Source organism: Sparus aurata, chromosome 8 (genome assembly GCF_900880675.1).
Source record: "Sparus aurata chromosome 8, fSpaAur1.1, whole genome shotgun sequence".
Classification (NCBI taxonomy): Eukaryota; Metazoa; Chordata; class Actinopteri; order Spariformes; family Sparidae; genus Sparus; species Sparus aurata.
In genome coordinates this window covers 15,683,392-15,706,536 of record NC_044194.1, presented here as the reverse complement: position 1 = coordinate 15,706,536, position 23,145 = coordinate 15,683,392, and the positions used below count along the sequence as shown (strand labels likewise).

General features: G+C 42.4%; 1 protein-coding gene and 1 non-coding gene across 2 annotated transcripts; one reads left to right on the top strand and one right to left on the bottom strand.

The window, feature by feature from the left end:
- Positions 1-1,172: 1,172 nt before the first annotated feature.
- On the bottom strand, positions 1,173-1,261 carry trnay-gua (transfer RNA tyrosine (anticodon GUA)). Its single transcript is given in 2 exon segments — positions 1,173-1,208; positions 1,225-1,261. It is a non-coding gene; the product is annotated as a tRNA-Tyr (tRNA).
- Positions 1,262-9,955: 8,694 nt separating this feature from the next.
- LOC115586282 (netrin-4-like) lies at positions 9,956-21,873 on the top strand. The gene is made up of 10 exons (XM_030425180.1): positions 9,956-10,650; positions 10,797-11,350; positions 13,776-14,048; positions 15,417-15,543; positions 15,769-15,957; positions 16,726-16,933; positions 17,068-17,180; positions 17,331-17,399; positions 18,580-18,753; positions 20,289-21,873. The coding sequence occupies exons 1-10, from the start codon at positions 10,590-10,592 to the stop codon at positions 20,432-20,434; spliced, it is 1,914 nt and encodes a 637-aa protein (XP_030281040.1). The 5' UTR covers positions 9,956-10,589; the 3' UTR covers positions 20,435-21,873.
- Positions 21,874-23,145: the final 1,272 nt, after the last annotated feature.

Genomic DNA, 23,145 nt, shown 5'->3' with positions numbered 1-23,145 from the left:
CCCTTTTGTTTGTTATCAGATGAGCAAAAGTCATAAAAATTCCAACACTGAATATCAGCCTGTGATTCATCTGGTTTCATTAGGTGTACATCCGTTCACCAAGAGCTGTCTAATTACTTTTCAGTCAAGTATCTAATTTGCATATTCACTCAGAGTAAACAGAGAGGAATGTGTTTACACTCACACCCTGCTGTTGTTCTCTATGTGTGCTGAACATAACAAGGGACTTAAAAAGCTTTTAGTCCAGTTAAACTGCCCCTACCTGTCCGGGCTGAGAGGCCACCCTGCCACCTTGAGGTGCTGAGAGGGAGGAACCTGCGGAAAATAAATTTGCTATGTCACAGACCCGGAAAGGCAGCTTTGGTCAACAAATTCAAAGGTTATACAAACAATTCATGGCAGATAGTAACACGGGGCAGAAGTCTGCTGTGCACACAAAATAGCTCAATCCTACAAAACAGAATATATCATTCTATTAGCATCTATTCTATTTCTTACCTTTTTATTATAATGTTTATTTTTTGCCATTATTATTGTTTATTGTAATATTACTGTCCTTTGGCTGCTGTGACGAGGAGATTTCCCCATTTGCAAATAACAAAGGAATTCTGATTGTGATTCTGATTCTAATAATTGTGTGTTTAGCCTCTTTTTTTCATTTGATCAAACCACAAACACAGGCTGGATCTACAATACGTTCTGATTTAACATAAAGGGATGTTTGTTACAGGTAACACCAGAACAAAAACAACGCCAGCATTATTTCCTACGACGTATGTTACAAGAGTTTTTGTGCAAACACTTATGAGCACTAATGTACACACGTCTAGTGTTGTTAGATCCCATTTACACGCCTGCAATTGTTTCGAGGCATCCCGTTATCCATATAATCAGGGAAATAGGGTCTAATGTGTTTTTGGGAGGACTTTCTACACTCTATAGTGGTTGAATTTCAACTTTTTCGCCCAGGGATGACCCACTTAAATATCTCTGTATCGGGTCAGTAATCAGACATCTCCACCAGTCTACTCCGGTGTAAGGAAGCCTAGAAAAATAAATGCGAGCAGGGCAGGAAGTAAAATCGTTACACTAATTTACGAAATTCATCGTCAGTTGGCTCTTTTTAAAGGGATTTTACGGTTCAAGAAAAAAAAACAAAAAAAAAACGTGTCTCCTTCGAGCCGGATTCGAACCAGCGACCTAAGGATTTCAGCACTGATACCTCTACAGTCCTCCGCTCTACCAACTGAGCTATCGAAGGGACGATATCAGCGTACGTACCATTACTACATTTGAAACAGCCACACTCATATCAAAAACAAATATATATTTCGTCAAGTTTTATCTAGAGCTACTTAACGACAGTGCGTCCACACGCTAGCTAATGCGAATTAGCGTGCCGAGTGCTCGCTAGCTAAGGCTAACCAACTAACACTTTCAACGGACGTGCAGTTATTACCAACGCCATCTCGGACTAAATTAAATACGCTGTTTTTCGAAAAAAACCAAAAACGTCACGAACAAAGAAAGCATCCCAAGTTAAGGCCAATTACATTAATGTTAGTTAACTTAAGGCTAAGGCTAGGTTCGAGTTAGTTAGCTAGCTGTTATGCTAGCGATGTAAGTTACCTGTAGTTCCTCTCAGACGTAGGCAACAAACTGCGCACACCCTTTTGCGACAAAAACAAAGCAAAATACAGATAAGGTTTTGAGGTTTTAAGATATTTCGCTGAACAGCACACCTGCTGCAGCCCATCCTATTTTTTAAGCCAAGTGACGTTAACAGAAACTCTGTAAAATATGGGAAAACTTATTGACGTGAAGTTCGCATACCTCTGCACCCAGCTGTGATGGATCTTTTTGATGATTACATGGTGTAATGTCATTTAAAAGCCCATACCACAGGAAATACAAAGTTCTTTATCAACAAAACATCCATTGTAATCAGAGATAGTTTACTCTGTCTCTTTCTCCAGTCATTTTATTTCTGTACATACCCAGGGCTCGAACCGGCAACCCACATCTATTGTTGGAATACAAAACAAAATAGTCAACAGAGGTTGAACACATAAAGCAGTAAAGTCTACAGCTACATCTTTAGACACTGTATACAGTAATATGCATTGTGTGCTTGTTTCACAGTATGTTTGCAATGAACTTAATGTACAGCTCAGGCAGGTTATCCTCCAGCTATCACAAGAGATGAGGTAGCCTAAGTAAAACCTTCATGTCTGAGGTCAGAACAAAAGTTACACTACGTACAACTCTGACCTAACAGCTCACAGTCACTGATTATCAGCTTGCATCACTAGGCCTGATGCTTAACAACATAATTTCAGTGTTACTGTAAAAGTAATCAACAAAAATAACTGTAATCAATCAGTCCACGACAGCTTTAAAAGGAGTAATTTCACTAGTTTTTTTGTTGTTGTTTTTTTTTTTTTGCAGAGGGCAAATTTAGCCACAAGGCATCTGTTAAACACCTTGAAGACATTTGAGTCATAGTTAAGCCACTGAACAACGGGCACTTTAGTTCCTCTTATCATCACCGCCATCTCTAACAGTGCCCTAAACAACAGGAAATGGTGCTGTTGTAATGTTTGCAGAGGGTTTATCTTTGAAGAGCAGAAAACACACACCGCCGCGCTGCGAGCAGGCATCAGCTGTGGTCAAGATATCATTGATGGTTAGGCCTAGATCTGTGAACATTTAGCATTTACAATTTACATACTTTTATCTGATGCTCTTTATACAGAATTATCTAATTGTTGCAAAAGTATGTTGTATTGTTTTCTTTTTTTGTTTTCTAGGCAATGTAACGAGAAGTTTTGATAAAAGAGACTTGATGCATATTTGTCTATATTTCATGTTTAATCACAGCTTTTACTATAAAACTGAGTAATGCAGAATCAAGAAACACTTAAGTTAGGGTCTCAGGATATACATGACATTGATGATGACATTTATAGAAACAGATAAATTAATTCTACTTGTTTCGTATATTCCTGAATAATACGTTTATTTCTAATTAAAGACTTGAGAATCAAACATCACATGTTTATTTTATATATATATGAGCATGCAAACATGAGGAAAAACAACATATCCTGTGTGATTTATAGTGAGTACCTTGAGTGTAACTTATATATCTTAACATGTTCACTAACAATTTATAATTATGATTAATGTAATTTATGTATACTAAATTACTATATTGTTCAATAATAGTCTTTTTAAATCACTCCTTTTAAACTAGGCCCAATTTTAACCACTAGGTGGCAATATTTCCTCATTATAAGAAATGGAAACGTCTCCTGCTGCTGCTGCTTCTTCTTGTTTCTGTTCTTATTGTTGTTGTTGTGGTGGTTTTTCCTTTTTCTTTTCATCTTTTCCCTCTTTTTCTTCTTCTTCTTTTCGTCTATATAACTATGACATTTCTAGAATTAATACCACTGTAATGAAAACTGACCCAGCCAATGAAGATGTTGCTAATGCAATGAAACATAAATACATGTCGTGTGCCTCAGTATCAAAACATTAGTGGTTTGCCAGCTGATTGCATGTAATGAGGATTTTCCAGCCGTTGTATCACACTGACAGTGCAGCCTCCATAGCGGGCCAGTAATGTGATCACTGCCAGTTTGATCACGATGCCCTGAGCTCAGAAAAGACTGAAACAAATTATGATTCGACACCTTGTGACATGCCACCACCAGGCAAGTGATACGCCACCTGCAGAAACCTGTTGTACATTCACAAGAGAGGGAAAGTACAATCTGTGAAGTTATTGGTAGTCTTCTGACAGCACATCCTCAAGCTGCATAAATTCACACACAACTGCAATGATCTGCTTATAAACACATGGAAGATACAGGTCTTCTACTATGGTTGAGTATTTCTACTTTGAGCTACTTTCTACTGTTACTTCAGTATATTTCAGAGGGAAATACCGACTTCTTTCTACAGAGTTTAAAGTTTCTTGTTACTTGCCACATACAAGACGAAGCACATTTTTATAAAATATGATGCATTGTTACAAATTAAACTCTTCATCTTTATATGAAATAGTCAAATAAGTAAATACAAAATTCCAAGAAGGACAATTGAGTCTCAATACTTTCGATAGCTCATACATATTTACGCTTGTGTTTTTGCATCTTTTAGCCTACACAATATCTTCACATGTTGTCTTGTCTATCTTTTAAAAAAGTAATTGCTTTCTGTAAAGTTTATGAAAGGCTTGTATTGTTAAATAGGCCGGGCTGTCATCTCAGCTCATCCAAAATGAAGACGTACTCATCCTGTCTTCACGTGTCAGACAGTATTGCTTAAGATGTGTAATGCTGGGGCAGACATGGAGCCTACAGCCAGGTCCTACCGGTGAGGCAACAGATAAATTCCTCTTGTAACACTGGCAAAGTTTTAAGGGTGGATCTCCAAGACATGCCACCATCAATCATGTCCTCTAATAGATGGCTCCACATAGCAAACGTTATGATTATCCTCAATCTTGAACCAACTTTCAAATGTTTCACAGCTTTTTACACAATTTTCTTCATTAAAGTGTGTTAAATACTACAATTACACGGTACAGTAAGTGCAATTTTTCTCAGTTATTACATTTTCTGTCAGCGAAGCCTCGAACAGCCAAAAGGCCTCCGCGTGATGAAACAACTACCAGGAGCCTTCAATCTGCTTTCCAAGGTCAGCGTGTCTGTCACATCCTTGCGGGCCATCCCATGTGACCTTGGCTTTTTGAAAGAGGTACGCTCTCAGTGTTTCCAATGGAAAAACAGCTTCTTTTGGCCGTCTCGTGTGGGCATTTCCTAATGAGCCTTACACAATGATGATCAAGCACTTGACATTGTGCCAGCCACAGCTCTCCTATTTCCATAGCGCATGCCAGTACTATAAAGTATACACCAAGTAATAATCTTTATAGCGCACTGTTCTGAAAGTTAATATACAATAGATTAATTTACTCTACACTCATGTCTGCCACTGGACGTAAATTGAGCAGTTACTGTGGATCACTACAACCAGTTTTTGAACTTGTTATGTATTTTTTGGACATTCACCTTTTCAGGCTATGGGAAGAGCTTTCTCTTAAATAAAACAATACAAACTGACTGTATTGCCAACCAAAGTTGATTTGACTGCATCTTCACAACATTTAGACATAACAACTACAAAAAAACAAAACAATAATTAAACGTAGAACTACACATAATTCTTACTGATGTAAAACATCAGTAGAATCAGTGTTAACAAGCAAAAAGAAAATAAACTACAGTTTCATGTTTAAAATAAGCTGCATTTGGAATTAAATACTTTTTCTACCACTGCTGTACAAAAAAACCCTTCACAGTCTCACAATCAGTTTGTTGTTTCCAACAAGCATACAGTGAAGGCCATCACTTCACAGAGGTCCCTTCCATCATGACATCATGTAAAATGATCTGTAATGTTAGACTTCTGTATTATTAGAGCAGGTGAGCAGTTTCCAGGAATTGACATCACACAGAACCTGTCACGGTCGTCACACTTCACATCACGACTCCACTTCGTAAGGAAAGTTAAGAAGGCTAAAACTCCCGTGCCAATTTCTTGTCAACTTCTAGAGAGGAGAAGTGGAAAGCAACCTGACTGAGAACGTCACAGACTGGCTAGGATCGTGCACGGCCCAGGACAGGAGCATTATCTACAGAGCATAGGAGATATCACTGGAGTGAGACGTCTGCCCAGATCCAAAAGAAGATTTAAAGACAACACCCACCTCAACCACAGTCTGGCCACCCTGCTGCCATCTGGCAAAAGATACAGAAGTATTCGCTCTGGACTACAGAGCTGCATCTTGTGATACTGCTGAACTCATCCTCCAAACTCCACCATTTACCGTTTATTTTTGTGGCCTGATTATCTATTCATTAGTTTGTATAACTTTTGATTTTTTGTAGAAGAGACACAACCCAAAATCCTGGAAAATCCATTCATTCATTCATTCATTCACTTACATCAGAACAGAACAGATTGAGGGAGAACCCTTTTTTTCAGTGGTTGTGAAGTACAGACTAAATAAATGCATTAATTACAGCTAAAATCTAAATAAAAATCAAACATTTATGAATAAAATAGCATAAAATGAACAGCGCGAAAAGTTAAAAATTCTGTGCAGATGTTGGCAATGGGCCCGTTAAATAAGTAAAACCTTTAAAAACTTTCAAAAATAAAAAAAACAGTGACAATTACAGTTAATAAATTAATGAATCAAACACTCGAATTGTCTGAATATGATCTGTCTCCCCAAATACATCGCTGTAAACACAATGATGCAATATCAAAAACTGAAATATCACGTTTGTGAGTCACAAAGGTTTGCAACTCCCGCCCTTTGCCTCCTCAACTCAATGCAATAAAACACATTTACAGTATAATTGTCACCAATCTTCATTTTTCCGCACTAAGTAACAGCTCACTCTTCAGGTAGCTGACGTTTGATAACTCCCCACAGTGACATACCTGGTGTTTGCAAGCTGTTAGATCCCCCTCATGAATTGCTTTAGTGAAAATTCTATGTAATTGTCCCCTCCACATGAGATTTTCTCCCCTGGTTACAAAATCTCGTGTTGTGTAATGACAATTAAATTAGTCTTGAATCTTTCGGCTTGGTTGGCTGCTGGTCTGCTTTTTCAGCTATCACCTGTCAAATAGCCAAAAGAACTCGAACACATGCGGTTTTATGCAAGGTTAAAAAGTGTCACTGCTTCCTCTCCCACTGTAAACAATACTATTCTCTTTTCCTGTTTTTTATTCATAACATGTGGCAGGTGACATGACACAGGTACACTTCAGGCCTCTGCGGTCTTCTGTTCCCCTCCCACAGCACAAAAACCTAAAAATGGGACACATCCGCCTGCCTCGCTTTTATGAAGGTGAAACTCCCCCTTTTTCTCTGTTTCTGTGTCCACTCTTAAAATCGTGCTCGTGCTCAGTCATCTGTTGAGTCCTTCCTGTGCAACGTGTCAAAAGGTGATGTAAAATATAAAGTACAAACCTCCAGAAGTGTCCGGATGAAGACAGCTGAGGGAGGTGAGGGGAGTGTGTGTGGAGGGGCAAGGGGAGGGCTAGATCATTACTACCGTCATAGTATAATATGAATAACTAACAGTAGTGATGCCAAATGGGTTACATCATGGGAAGAGTTCCATTTGAGGACTAAAATTTACATAACACAGACGCTCTCTCACTTTTTTGTCATTACAGATTGAATCATCTGATGAAATGTGGGTGAGGGCAATGTTATGGCTAGAAACCAGCAGACAGATAGCGGTGATAAACGTCATAAAAATGAAGGCAAAGAGCAAGAAAACCAGCGACAGAGGGTGTTCGGAGCCCTCTGTTTAATGCCTAGCCTGAGGGCAAGGCACCTTCCCTCCACGCCTGGAGCATGTCTGGCTTTTTGTCTGGCTTTTACAGGAGGGTAGACAGATTACTTGCAAGGGTTGAGACGGTTCAGTGAGCTGAAGGTACTAGGTGACATGGCAGCATGAGGAGGGGGAGGGAACCATATCCTTTTACAGTCTGGAAATAAAGCGGGGCCAACGGTGGTGCAACGGCCCCGCATCTGTCATCTTATTGGGCCGTTGGATGACGAGACCGCAGCAGCACCACTGGTGGAGGTCCCAGTACCAGATTATAGCAGTCAGAGAGGTCATTTTCACATGAGTAGAGTCGTTCAGCCCCTCTGACTTTACAGTAATGACTGGCATTACAATCATAACTGCATTTATCTTCAGTATTCTCAGACAGAGAGTCTTCGCCTGTGGTTATATCATAACAATCATTCAACAATAACTGGTTATAGAGGTGTGAGGGAGTTTTTTTTTTTTATGGAATGAGTGACAGTGTGAGAGTTGGATAAGATGATTGATGCCACTCTCGTGTCAACAGTGTGGCATGAAGCAATAGCCAGCTGGTGGTTAGCTTTGCCTAACCTTAGGCTGGAAACAGCTAGCCCAGCCATGTCGAAACCATAGACTGTACAAAACAGGAATGTCTCTGTGAAGAAGGAAGACAGGTAAAGTAGTATAAAGAATAATAGAGACCTACCAAGATATGGTAGGTGTCAGGGATGGACGGTACGGTGCGCGTCCAGTTTGAAACCAGAAGTCAACGGTGAGTTCGTTTAACTTGCTTATCTTGTTAAATTGCATCACATACATCACACATTACCTTTGTAGCCCAGGTACGTTTGAAACTGAAGTTACAAAAGTGATATAGGAGCAAGTACTTTTCTTGCCTAGACCTAACCAAGTAGTTTTAGTGCCTAAATTTGGTGTGTTAGGTGAGCTGAATGATGCCTGGATGATGACAGCGAGCTAGACAGTTTTTTGGCTGGTTGTCACTCAAAGCATCAATGACCCTAATTATATATAATGTTCAACCTTGATATACTTTAAATGAGTGAATTATATAAAAATTTACCCCCACACTGGAAGGGAGTTTTGGGTAATTCCGCTTAATTTTTACACCCCGGAGGTTGTTGCTTGGTCGAACAAATTCCCGCTATGTCTTGCCTGTTCAATCGATACAAAAACCTTAAGTGTATAAAAACAAAATTAGTGTTTTACAGGGGTAATGTGCAGGACTATTTCTCAGCCAGGGGTAGTGACCTCCTGAAGTTTCAGCTCGTGACTCCTGGAGGTGATTGCACCCAGTCAGAAAATAATCTGGCACATTTGCTTTTTGCACAGATTAAACAAACAAGATATAGTGTGTTAAATAGTGAAAGTTAGACTCGCTGGTAGGCATATTTTGTTACACTCGGGGAGAGCCAGGCTAGCTATTTTCCTCTGTTTCCAGTTTGTTTCCATGGTGCAAAGTTAAGCTAACCAGCTGCTGGCTGTAGCCCTCACGTTTACCATTCACACATGAGAGCGCTATCAGTCCTCTGATCTAACTATCGGCAAGAAAGTTAAAAGAAAAAAAAGCGTGTTTCCCAAAATGCTGCACTCTTTTAATGATGTGGCTCAGTAGGATCGACATTGTAAGACAGACAAAAACAACAAACAGCTGGAGTTAAAGAGCGTAAAGGAATTTGTTTGTGGTGTGCCTTGCTTTCATCCTGCCAGGGGAATACACCACAGACTGGCAGAGATTAGACATCCTTCCTGCAGCATTTGTCACGGTGACTCCTGGGATTTGAGAATCGCAAAAACATGCGAGTGATTTACAAAGAGAATGGCTCATGGTGCATCGCCCCTTTGCCCCGGCGGATCATCTGGAGGCAACCGAAATAACCCATGCAGATCTAAAAACACACAGACATGAACCCCATCCCCTTTAAAGAGGAGAGGCCGTCGCTGTGACGAGAGTCGCAGTATTCCTGGAATGTCCTGATCCGTCCTGGATGCCTTAGGGAAGAGGCTGAGAATGCCTTTAACATATACACACACACATAGGAGAGGGTGATTCATATGACAGGTCGTCTTCACAGAGAGAACAGATGACTCCTGGCCTCATGTATTCACAGGTAGATGTACATATATTCCCTTTTCATCTTCACTGTCTTTCTCCGTCCACACTTGGTTTCACATGATTATGATACACCTTCTTGGCAGCTGGCAGAGCTACATGTGGTGTCATATACCAACATTTTTTTCCCTTGCAGTGTGTCTTTGTTGTCTCACTGAGTTGATGAGGTAACTGTCAAAGTAAAGGGGGGTGAAAAAACATGCGCAATGTGACTGGATGATTATTGGGGTCAAGGGTTGCACGACCCCTCAGGTCCCGTTGGCTGTTGTCTGTCTGACGGGGGCAGGTAAAGCGTGGTTAATGAGTGGCAGTTACAAACAAGTGGTGATATGTGGCAGGAATGCAGCACAATGAGACACTTGTCGGTCAGCGCTCGAGTGCCTGGGTGGTTTGTGGAAGCAATCCAAATGTCTTGTTTATTGTCTTTTTTTTTTTTTTTTTGGCTCTTAATCTGATGACACCTCGTTTCTTTCATTATGGGTGTTAACTGAAGAATGCAGATAAAAATGTTGAGGCAGCTGTTGAGTCAAATGTGCATTGTGGCAAGTACAAGTGTAAGTTGATGATGTTGACTGGGGGATGATGGAAAAAGTGAAGTCAGCGTTCTATTTCAATCGGCATTTTCTGAAAAAAACATCAGCTTTAGATGCCAAAAATTCCTCCAGAGATGTTTTTGATATTCTTGCTCCTTCTGGAAGGTCTGATTTAAGGAATCAGAGTGGGAGTGGTCTGGGAATAACAAGAAGAGGGCGGTGCCAGCCTCTTCATATTCCCAGATGTCAATGAACCCTCCACAACAAGTTGAACCCTGAAGTGCGTGGGATGGAATAATTTAAGGATAACCACTGCGGAGCTCACAGTTAATACGCCTTTAACATATTGACAGACAGTAAGCTTCCAGTCTGTAGTGCTTCTTAAAAATCGTGTAAGTATTTTTTAAATCGGAAATGAACCTGTTGGATTATTAAGACTGGCTTTTCAAGCTGTTGAAGGCTCCTGCTTTAATGGAAAATACCACCGGTGACTTTATGTAGAATTGCAACAACGCCTTCAGGATGATACTGTGGACGCTGCTTGTCATTCTCCCGGTGTGCGCATCCTCTCCTCTCTCAGCCGGTGAGTGTTTTGGACACTTTTACGCACGAACTCGGTGAGCATGTGAATGAGTCGAACGACTTTTGCGCGTGCTGTTTTGGTTCGCAGCCTCTATAGCAGCCTGACATGCTCGCGTAAACTGTACTAAGATGTCTTTGTCTTACCAGAATCGCCGAAACCCAAAGGTCCAGCTGCCCGCTGCTCCGGCCGAGCCTGCAACCCCCGAATGGGCAACTTGGCCCAGGGCAGAGTGCTGAGCGCCAGCTCGGTCTGCGGCTCCAACTCCTCGGAGCTCTTCTGCTTCTACAGACAGACTGCTGCCCCCCGCATCAGGGAGACCTGCTCGGCTGCAAAGTGCAGCAAGTGCAACTCAGCCATCCCCAGCCAAGCGCACCCTCCCTCTGCCATGAGCGACTCCTCTTTCCGCTACCCTGACACCTGGTGGCAGTCCGCGGAGGGGATGGAGGAGGAGGAGACGCTCCAGCTCGACCTGGAGACGGAGTTCCTCCTCACACACCTCATCCTGGTGTTCCGCTCCCCCCGCCCCGCCGCAATGGTGCTAGAGCGCTCCCAGGACCACGGGCACACCTGGAAGGCCCTCAGGTATTTCGCCAGAGACTGTGAGGAGGTGTTTGGCCTGACTGAGGGGTCGCCTGCGGGGGAGAGCGGAGCGACATGCACCTCCAAGTACTCTGGAGCTTTTCCTTGTGCCAGAGGAGAGGTGAGTACAGTGGCTGGTCAGGAAAATGTTACTACTACTTGTTATCTGGTTCTGTCTGTTATTATGAAACATCTTTTCCTGAAAGGTCAACTTGGGCATGAGCCGGAGTTACTAAGCATCAAGAAGTTGACAAACATAGGTTACATGTGTCTGAACCTTAATTTATCCTTTACGTCTCTGCAATATGACTGAAATTAATATTAGTGTTATATTTTTCCATTACATGTATGTATCTTGATATGGAAAATGCAGGCAATATAGCTGAAAATCACAAATTTCCCCTCAAGGGAAATCTGAAGGTCCGGTGTGCAGGATTTAGGGAGATTTGCGAGAATACATTGGCAGAAATAGATCATATTCGTGTATAATTACCTCGGCCGCCATGTTTCTACAGTAGCTCAAAGAGGACAAGCAGAACACAAGCTCTGGAGAGTATATTTTATATTTTTTGCACATCTGACAACATCCCTATTGGGCAGAGGGGTGCTCAGTTGGTTGCAATCTAAAAGCTCACCACTAGATGCCGCTAAATCCCGCACACTGGATGTTTATCGGGGAAAAACTTAGGAAAACTATATATGAGACAGACCAGTGTTTGAGCGTGGATGGTCAGAAGTCTGACCGATACCAGATTTTTGGGGCAGATGTCGATACCGATGTTACGATGTTAAAAAATTCCAATATCTATACATCAGCTGATACACACACATTTTGTGGTGATGATAACTCAAATGTGGTTATCAGACACTTGTGATAAAGATATTTAACAGAGGCAGGATATTTTATAGTTTAACAACAAACTGTATTGTCTGAAATGACATCAGTGCACTGAAACAGTGAACTTTACAGTGAATTTAATGATTAAAAATCCCCCGAAGCATCTTTTTCTGCATTATAATCTTAAAATGAGTTGAATCCTTAATTTAAACAACCGGGTTTGGAGAATCGATAACACGATATGATCATATCACCAGAGTAGGACTCCACAGCAACATTGTGGGGAATAATATGCAACTACAACTGAGCCTTAATCTTAAAACTGTATTAAGATACACTTATGTAATAATCAGTAATCAGTGAGGTGCTGTTGCTCAGAGAGAGCTTTGAGATCTGAGCGGACACCACATCAAAACGGGCTCCCAGACCTGATATAGCACTTCACAGCTATATCACTCCCCGTCTGCTCAGCCCTTGTTGTCCGGTCACTGGCACCAGGATGCGCTACGAGCTGATATCACACAAACCACCGAGCAAACAGTTGACCAAGCTCTGTAAACTGACCTCCTCTGATGGGCCGTGGGACAACTTTTTTGTCGGGCCAGCCTTCTGAGCCCGCAAACTGCTTTGACATGCACGTCTAGAATATCAATGTTCACTTTTACCTCTGATGTTCCCTCAAAGCATATTTTTTTTCTTGGACCTGCTGTATCATCACAGGGAGGTCTGAGCCAGAGAAGTGGCTATGGTTAATTCATGAGCAGACTGGTGGTGTGAAAGAGATACTCTCACTGGCCAGTAAAGGTTTGTTTGTGCTCTCAAGAGCCTCAGACCACGCTGGGAGGTTCTGGTTGAACGTCTGAATGAATATATAGCTTTGACTGATCTCATAATTGCAGTGTGTTTGCTACAAGTATGTGTCTAGCTACAGTATGTCAGCTCTCTTGTGTAAGCCCCTCACCCTTCATAATTAGTGTCTCTGTTGCTCGACATGCAAAGACATCCCCGAGATGTTGTGTGAAAATGTAAAGAGTTTTAGAGATAAAGTACGACTGTGAACGTCATTTATTTAGTGTTAACTCTCTGCCTGCAGTTATGAGCTAAAGTATACATATGGTCACCGAGAGAGAGGTGATTATAAAGTAAATCTTGTTTCGCACATCTGTATCACTAACCACTTGATCGTCGTAGTACAAAATACATTCATTGTGATACAGTGTTAAAAACACAGTTCACCCAAAAATGATTCAGTCATTATCTGCTCACAAAACATTTCTGGAGCCTCACAGCAGCATTCTTCCAAACAACTGAAGTAGATGTTGTACTGATGGGATTATGATTGAAACGTTTTTTGACATGTATGTCTTTTATTTCCATAAAAACACAATCCTTATTGTGTGTCTGACAGAGAGGATGTATCTGAAGGTCAACATTCAACAAAATGTAATGAACTTGAACAAGAACCATTTGTCCATGTTTACATTGGAACTTGGCTGATTTTCCTCGAAGAGCAGCTATTTTAGGAGCATGAAAGGTAAACCAGATGCCTGGTTTTTTCTTAGAAGACCAAGAGAAAGTAGAACCTGACATGATTTATGTTCTTGTCACGGTCTGTCAGTGTTTTCACTTAATAGAAAGTTGTTTTTTTTAAGTAGAATCACAGATTTTAAGAGATTTTCTTGCTTGTCTCCTCTTCTTCTGTCTCCAGGTGATCTATCGAGCGCTGTCGCCCTGGCACTCAGTGGATCCCTATGGACCGGCCGCCCAGGACCAGCTCATGATCACCAACCTGAGAGTCCGTCTGCTGCAGCGCCAGCCGTGTCCCTGCCAGGCCAAACATCCTGGTGTCGCAGTCCTCCCCACGGACCATTACGCCATTTATGATTTTATCGTGAAAGGCAGCTGCCTTTGCAATGGACACGCTGACCACTGTGTGCCAGCCAGTGGCTACAAACCCAGCCAACAGAGGACCAATAACATGGTGAGCGATTTTGAGACACAGCTTGCAGGGGATTGGTATTCCACCAAGGAAATGCACAAAAGAGATGTTGTGTCACGCTGAAATCTGTCAATGGCTTCATTTAGTCTCTGTTTTTATTTGTTTTCTGTGGCGAGATTGGGAGTCGATGGTTTTTGGTTATGTTCCCACCACTCCCTTGTTACCCAGCTGGTATGTGCTGCTCAATCTGAAGGCAGCAGTGAAGACTGGATATTAGACCACAGCTTTACCTACCATTACAGGGATTTAAGGATGTGGAAAACCTTAATTATGGTATTCAGCCTAATGCTTTAACAACCCACAGTCTCTGTCATGTTATTCTCTTCACTGTAAATGGAGAATAGAAGCGCTTGTTTGATTCCAACGTGGTCTACGGGGTTGTAGACATGTTACACAGGCAGGAATAAGCTGCGTGATGTGTAACCACTGTGATTGTACATGTAGACGCTTGTATGTGGCAATACTTCACAATTATGACACACGACACATGTAGACGCAAGGCTGCTGGATATCAGCTTCAATGAAACGCCCACACACTGACTGCAAGCCGCACATTTATCTAAGTGGATAATGTTTTGATCCCAGTCGCATCGTCAACAGGCTAAAACGTTTTAAAATGGTCACCACACCCTTTATACACACCAATAGAGTAGACTGATGACAGCCTCTATTATGACAGGCGTGGTCGCCCAGGTGATGAACACGTCAAAACAGCTGACACCTCAAAAACACAGTAGAAACTCTCAAAAATACATCAACACAAAATAGAGCGATGGAAAGAAATACTTACACTCACATTGCCACATTTGGGAGACAAACATTGCCCTTTTTACTCGACATCAGCTTTGGTTACTAGTTACTTTGCAGATTCGTTAATTTTGTTCCATAACTGACGATGACACCGCGCATTTACCACACATGTCACATAGGCAAACTCAGCTCAACCTCAGTATTTTCATATCTGATCAACTCAAAGTTCCTACCAGAAACTTTGATATGTTGTTGATTTTGGAGGCCCCTATAGACAAATCGGTAGTGTTTCCACCATCCAAACCACAAAATACAATGTCAAAAATATTATTATCTAAAGAAAAAGCCCCTCCTGCTTCTTTTTAACTGGCGAATTTACTTCTCACTAACATTTGCCTGGAATGTGTAAACAAAGGCTCCTCCAGTCTCCCCGTGACCTGGTGGCAGGCGTTAAACTAAATAGAAACAGTTAATCTTGTTGCTGATGGCATCAGTATTAAACTGAGACTGTTTCAAAACTCTAAATGAAATATATCAAATACAAATATACATTCCAAACAAAATCAAAATAATTATCCTTTTGTGTTGTTTTCCTGGCAGGTCCATGGGAAGTGTGTGTGCCGACACAACACAGCCGGCGACCACTGCGAGCACTGTGCTCCTCTCTACAACGACCAACCTTGGCAGGCGGCCAATGGCATCACAGGGACGCCGCATGAGTGCCAGAGTGAGTGATGGGGCAAGAGAGTCAAATGCAGGAGTAGGACACACAGCATGTAGACTTATCTCGAAAATGGATTTAGTCTCATAAATCACATGTAACCTTTTAGTCGCCTGTGCATGATGAATAAAGAAGCAGCTCCTCTTTTTATATATGTTGGATACTGTAGGAGCTGTCACTGCCTGCACAGAAAAACCTTTCAGACTTTTTTAATTGTCCACCTTCACCCAGAGTGCAAGTGTAACGGCCATGCCAAGAGCTGTCACTTCAGTCGTGGATTGTGGCTCGCAACGGGACGGCGGAGCGGCGGCGTGTGTGACGACTGCAGCCACGACACAGAGGGCCGCCACTGCCAGAACTGTAAGAAGGGCTTCTTCAGGGACCCCGGCCGACCAAAAACTGCCCCTGATTCCTGCAAACGTAAGAGTGCGGCTTCATTTTCCCTTAAACCGTCACTCTGCCTGGATGAATGCCAGCAGAGAATTCCAATTAAGAGAGGCAGCCTTTGATATTTTGAGGACAGTAATGGAGATTTGATTTTTCCTCTGACCCTTCAGATTAGAGCAGATTGATCTCTCTGATAAGGGTATTTTCCCCCGGCACCTTTCTGAGTCACTGCCAGTGATGAGATAGTAAGATGACTCTCCTCCGCTCCTTAGCAGGAATGACGGGGGGACCGCACTGTTTTGGAATGTGACTGTAATTGCAAACAATGGAGGAATTTCCCATGGACCATGCAAGCACATTTTTCCCATTCTTGCCCTTTCCCCCCCGCCAGGCATGCAGCAGCATTTTTTTTATAAGCACAAACATGCTGTTTTTGGAAGCAGATGAAGCGGGTCTGTAACAAAAATCAATCTGTCATCACGGGCGACCATCAGGCAGCAGATCCGACAGCGCAGAGCGTGGTGATTCACTGTCTGTGTTTGCTGCATAAAGCATGTTGAGTACATACTCCCAGCTTGTCGCTTGTTACAGGACGATGATAAAATACATATAACTTTTGTAATCTCACAGGGGGGGGGGGGGGTTACTGTGTACAACCTGTATAGGTGCTTCTACGAGTGTATTTGTCCTTTGAATACACTCATAATGTACACCGAGTGCCTCCAGAGACGGAGACATGTCTTTTGTCTTACAGAGATGTTAACATGCGCTCTTCTTATTCTGTCGCCCTCTCCTCTGCAGCCTGTTCCTGCCACCCTGTCGGCTCCATCCTCTCAGGTGGTCGCCCTCTCTGCAACCCCAGCAGTGGGGAGTGCACTTGTAAGCCCGGCGTCGGAGGCCCCCGCTGCGACATCTGCATGCTGGGATACTGGGGGCTTCATGAATACGGCTGTCGCCCATGTGACTGCACAGGGGACTGTGACCCCTACACTGGTGACTGCCTTTCTGGGTGAGAGCCAAGACTTATTACCATGTCCATATGTGCTCGTACTTGGATGAAGTGATGTATGGTGTAGAGTGCATTCTGGATGATTAACACTGAGTGGAGCCCTGCCTCTGACTGGTTTTACCTCTGCGGCACAGCTCAGATGTGGAGGTCCTCTATACAGCCACTGGCCACATGGGACACAGCAGCAATAATAGTGAGGCGGCACTCTTTAGGGTAGAGGAGCTTTTCTCTGCACTGCACCACTCTGGTGAGTCACAGGTCACATCACACTTAATTCACCGCACACTCATCAACCCGCAGAGATTAAAACGCAGCTGTTTTTCTATCTTGAAATCTGCTCATCATAATGAAGTGATTTATATGAATCTTATTAATCGTGTTTGTTTTTTTTCTCCAGAGAAATGTGAGTGTGTAGAAGTGACCCTGAGCAACCCGAAACTCTTCTGTGCCGCAGAGTACGACTACGGTAAGAACGGATTTGATCCTGTGCTGTTTCTGCCACATAAAAAATTTACAAAGATCGACTTTTGGAAAATGTTGAAACCTGCCCTCTTTGTCTTCCCTGCATTTGCTGGCACGTTGCAGCATTTCTTTCAAGATCAGTAAAATAGTGCGAGACCTTCTGCAGTATGTTACATTTTGGCACCAAAACCCTTCACATATGTAAAGAGAGATTGCCTTTTTTCACTACCTCCCACCGTAACAGAACCAAGGCCAAACTATCCCAGTTACAAGTGCTGCCATCTTGTGCTGGTAACGTCATTTGGTACCAGAGTTCAGAGACTTGCCTGTCAATCAAGACATTACATCCCCTTTTTATAGTGTCAAATAACTAATTTAAACCAAACTTATTAAAAAAACGAAATCTTGGACTTACGTCAGCGTGAGAAAAACTGCCTGAAATGACCGAAACATCATTGGAGAAAAAATTACTTGACATGTACTTATTTTGTTTGTCTCATCTGTTAACATAGAGAGGGTAGGGTTTATGACCTACACTGCAGCCAGACATCAGGAGGCAATCAAGATGTTTGTCTCCTAACTATGCAATGGACTAAAATATCACTTAATTTTTGTGACGCTATTATGCTATCCATCTTTAAACTGTGAAGGAAACCCACTCACAAAAACACAGCTCCATAGCGTCTCTAGTGGTCAAAAACACCTCAGGGTACCTTTAAAGAAGGAATACCAGAATGTACTATTGCGCTCCCCTACAGTTGTGAGAGAAAGACTGATCAAATTTGATGCAGCAGAGGCCAAAATGCTGACTTTATGTCCGTTGCATGAATCAGCAGTTGATCCTATAATTCCAGTGTTGCAGCTTGATAGCATCTTTTCATTAGGCTGATGAATGAAGGCTTTCTGTCAAACATCGTCAGTGTCCTAAACCCAGAACGAGAAAAAACTCACAGTGACATCAGCCACCACAGAGTCTCTCTGTTCTCTATTTGGAGGCTTGGAAGTTCTCCTTGTAGCACTAGTAAACTTATTTCTGATGAGTTCCCCTTAAACCTTAGAAATGTGTTGAAAAGGGTCCATAGTGCGCAATATTAAACATTTAAGAAGTGGAGAGTCAGTAATGATGTGCTGTATCTTATATCAGTAAGCTGATATTTCAATAACTCCTTGTGTTTCCTTGGCAGTTCTGGTGGTGAGGGTTATGTCAGCTGACGATAGAGGCTCCCATGCAGAGGTGGAGGTCAAGGTCAAGAAGGTTTTGCACCAGAACCCTCGGATGAAGCTCCAGAGGGGAAGCGTCACTCTTTATCCAGAGTCCTGGACCATCCAAGGCTGTACCTGTCCCATCCTCAACCCAGGTCAGCTGCAGCCACTTCCACTGAGTCACTTTATTGCTCACAACGCAGAAGTTTATTAATTAGTCGACTCTTGAGTGGACCGCCTGCCAGCTTTGTGCTGAATAGAGGATCTTTGTCGCTGCTCGAGGAGGCTTTGGGCGGATGCCAGTGTCCGAGCATCACTCATGTAGAATAGACATTTACAGCTTAAAGATCAGAGCCTCCTCTCAGTTATGAGACTTTCACATCAAAACTTTCACAATAATCATTTCTGGCAACATTCATCCAAGCCGGGGCGAAAGACTAGCAGCACAAAACTGTTTGATTATAGTTAAATAATCATGTGTGGTCTATTTAAGGTGCTTTCCACAGGGATGTTTCTTCTGTTCTACATGTTTGAGAGACATTAATTCACTCAGGTTGTGTTCTGCTCTCTCTACAACACCTTATATCAAGGGTCTTGTAGCATTAATAGGTAATATGTAAGTCCCGTAATAACAAAAATAGGTACAATTGTAACTTAATAACCTGGTTTGTACTGAGGTTGAGTCTCCTCATAAGCCTTCTCTAAATATTCTTGAGCATCATTAAACGTTATCTTACAAGGGCTTACAAGGGCCTTATTACCTACTTACACACTAAACCTGGGCCTTATATTTACCTGTTTTGATGTGCTAATATAACACACTTAGCAAAAGTAGACCACCCTGGCTGGCAGCCGCGACAGGGCTACAATGGCTGCACTACAATCCCTCGGGGCAACTACGACTGTGAAAGTTGCGTCCACTAAAAGTGCCTGTTTTTGTCAGGGTCGTTATTCGTTAATCTAAGTCCTTGACAACATTACAGAATCGATTCCTTTATTGAACCTTTTTATGACCAGAAACAAATGTTTTGTTTTCAAGTTTCACCAGATGTAAGTTGTTGCAGGAGAATGATGGTTGAAATGTGAGTCGGAGTTTCAGAAAGGAGCAGGGCTGCCCAGTGTCACCAAATGGCCCCACAGATGTTTCTATTGAAAAGAATAAAATCATGACGATTAATTTAAAAGAGATTATACAGTAACAATTAGGTTAAGTTTTATTCTTGACCCTCCAAAGGAAAAAGTTTAGGCACCCCTGACCTAGAGGAAGTGCCAGTAAGACTTTTGGCTGAAAACACTTCTAAGTCTCATTCGCGCAAGATTTCAGGGTGAGACTTCTCCTTAAACGAGACTTGTGTTTCTGGTTACAAAGAGGACCTTATTATTTAACAAAAAGGTCGCTCTCCGTAGGAATATTTTCTTCCAACGGTGTAGGACACTAGAGGAAACAACAGACTGAGGTTGTTGCCTGTCAGTGGCAAAAACAAGCACTTTAAGTTGACGTCACTTTGACAGTTGGAGTTCCCCCAAAGGATTACGTTGCAGCCGTTGCCCCGACTGCCAGCTGAGGCGACCTGCCAGACTGATAGGTATGAATCATTTACACACCCAAACTTATAGATATAAAGCCCATGTTTAGAAATACCCGAATTCCCCTTTAACATAAAGTGTGACCGTCCTCTCTCTTCTCCAGGATTTGAATATGTGGTAGCTGGTCATGAGGACTGGAAGACCGGCCGACTGATGATCAACACCAAGAGCCTGGTTAAACCATGGAAGCCGAGCCTGGGGCGCAAATTCCTCCACATCCTCAGAAAAGACTGTGGCCACTGGTGGTAGGACATCACCAAGAACTGCAGAGAGGACAGAGGGATGAAGAGGTGGAGGATCATCGAGAAGACTTTGTGTGGAGCAAGCAAGATGAACAGAGGGTCTGTTGGAAATGAGGCATTTTGCTCGGACGCCTAATCGAAAGCGGAACCCTGTTTCTCTTCAGGGATTTCTTCTGTTTCCAAAGGCCACATCTCAAAGAAACAGCTGCAACGCCACAATACTGTGGTAGAAATCAGCACATACTGTACTGTAATCAGATACCTCACCAGAACTACAGTCACTTCAGAATCAAAGAGAAGCCATAAAGACTTTCATCTGGATAAAGAAAAGTTGATTTAATTCCTGTGGTACAACTCGTGATCCTTTCCAGGACATAAAACAATAGGGAATACATGTTTAAATCCTCTGTTTTACTTTATTTTCTGGCCAGAGATGCTGTCAGCGTTGATGAGCCAAAACACAGTCACGTCCTACTGTATCAATTTCACTGAGAGCTGTTTACTTTGAAGTCTTGCAAAGGCGCAGACTGAATTATCCTTGTCGTCTCGCAGATATTGGCGATAAATCACGAATGAGTCAACATCAGAATGTGTGTGTGTGAGAGAGAGAGAGTGTGGATGGCATGTGTGCATATGCTTGATGTCCTTGGTGGCGGAGTCTGGGACTCTGCAGGTCAGAACAAGTAACTCCTGGATGAGGGGAGAAGATGAAAAAAAAAAAAAAACATTAAAAGGAATCAGGCGGCCTAATCTGAGCAGCTCTGCTCTGCTCCGGCACACTCAGCCGCCCGCTGTCTGACAAGAGCAAAACACACTCCGCTCAACCCTCCGCCATCTCTGCTCTGGAGTACATGCAATCGGCTTGAGTTTGCTCCTACAGCCGCTTCTGTTACTAGAGTGGATCATTGTCAGAGTCCTTCGGCGAGGATTTTCTGCTGTCCTCGAACAACCTGCTTCCGTGTGAGGATGATTCACTCGAGACGGGCCTCTCTGAACCCAACCCAGTGGGAACTAAAGTGTGTGAGAAAGAGAGGACACACTCTCCTAACATGTGCTTCTCTCTTCGGCCTGTGACTCCTTCTGCCCGAAAATAAATACGTATTAAAAGCCCGGGTCTTCATTGACATCACAGTGTATCACATCCAGAGGCAATTTTTGAGCCAGGCCCCGGTTAAGAATAGTCGTGGTCGGCTGTCTCCAAGGAGAAGGACAAACTCTGCACGGAGACATGATGCATTCCTCAACCATGACATCACCGCGTGTGTCCTTGTCCCAAAGACTGTACCAGAATAAGAGGAAATGGGCTGGATTTTTCTTTTAAAGGACAAAGTGGTGATATAGGGTGCATACTGTACTCTGCCATCAGTGTGATGTTTTGTAAAGCTATTTCTGTGTGTCCTATATGTTCTTTTTTCATCTAAACTGCATAAATTACATTACATGTCAGTGTGCTCATTCTTAATCCTTCTGGGAAAAAGTCTGTTATACTACATGGTGGCATTACGCTGAAGCGTGAGGCTATGAATAGCCCGATGTGTCTTCCTGTAACATCCTCACTAGTAGAGGGGGCTGACTGATGTTTGACCCATGTTTTACTGTCGCCCTCCTTTGGTTAAAAGAGAGAAATACACTTTTAAACCATCCGTTTTTTGATAATGTAATTGAGACGATGAACTCTTAAAGGATAAGTTCGCCTAAAAACTAAAATGATGTCATTATCTACTCAGCTCAATGTCGAGGCGAAAGTCGAGTGAAGTTTCATAGTCCATAAAACATTTCTGGAGCTTCACAGCAAAACAGTGTTGCAGCATTCTGCTAAAAAAAAAAACCCCAAAAAACTGAAGTAGATAGGGACTTGTTTTAAAATGTGAAAAAACAAAACAACTGAAAGCAAACATGAAATGGCTTCATACATCAGAGTGTAATCCAAGTCTCCAGTGGCCTTGTGATTAAAAGATGATTTAAAAAGACAATATTTACACTCTTTATGAAGCCAAAATCTTCACTGTAGCTGCTTAGCAATGGTGCTAGCGTGTACCCTGTTTGTAGTGGGCTTCAAGAGACTTGGATTATGCCAGGTGAGCTGTATGAAGCCATTTTTACATTCCATAACAAATAATAATAAAAATATAGGAAGTGAAATACGTTCCCATCCACTTCAGTTCTGTATAAGAATGCTGCAACGCTGTTTTGCTCTGAAACTCCAGAAATGTTTCGTGGACTACAAAACATTGGAATGGGGGAAGAAAATTAAGATAATTTTTTTAGTACATTTTTAGGTGAACTTCTCCTCTAATGTTATTCAATTCTTTAATATACACATTTTCTGCAAGATTATAAAACATGCAGTAAGGGTGCTGCAGGCTTTAAACAGACCCGGCCCTCTGTAGTAGACACTAAGCCTTGGTATACAGCCTCACACAGCCTTAACATAAATTGGCTCCTTGCAGCTCATCTGGTGTAATCCAAGTCTCCAGCGAGAGAGAGGAAATTTGAAAAGATGTCATTTGCGCCGCTAGGCTAAAAGCACCAATGTGCACCCCGTCTGCAGTGGGTGAAAGAGCTCAACCCCGCATCGAAGGTGTAAACAACGTCTCGTTTCAACGCTGTTTTGCTGTGAAGCTCCAGAAATGTTTTGTCGTCCAACTTTCCATCGGTGTGAGGTTGAATAAATAATAAGTGGATTTTATTATTTTTTCCCTTTAAGCCTTTACAAAT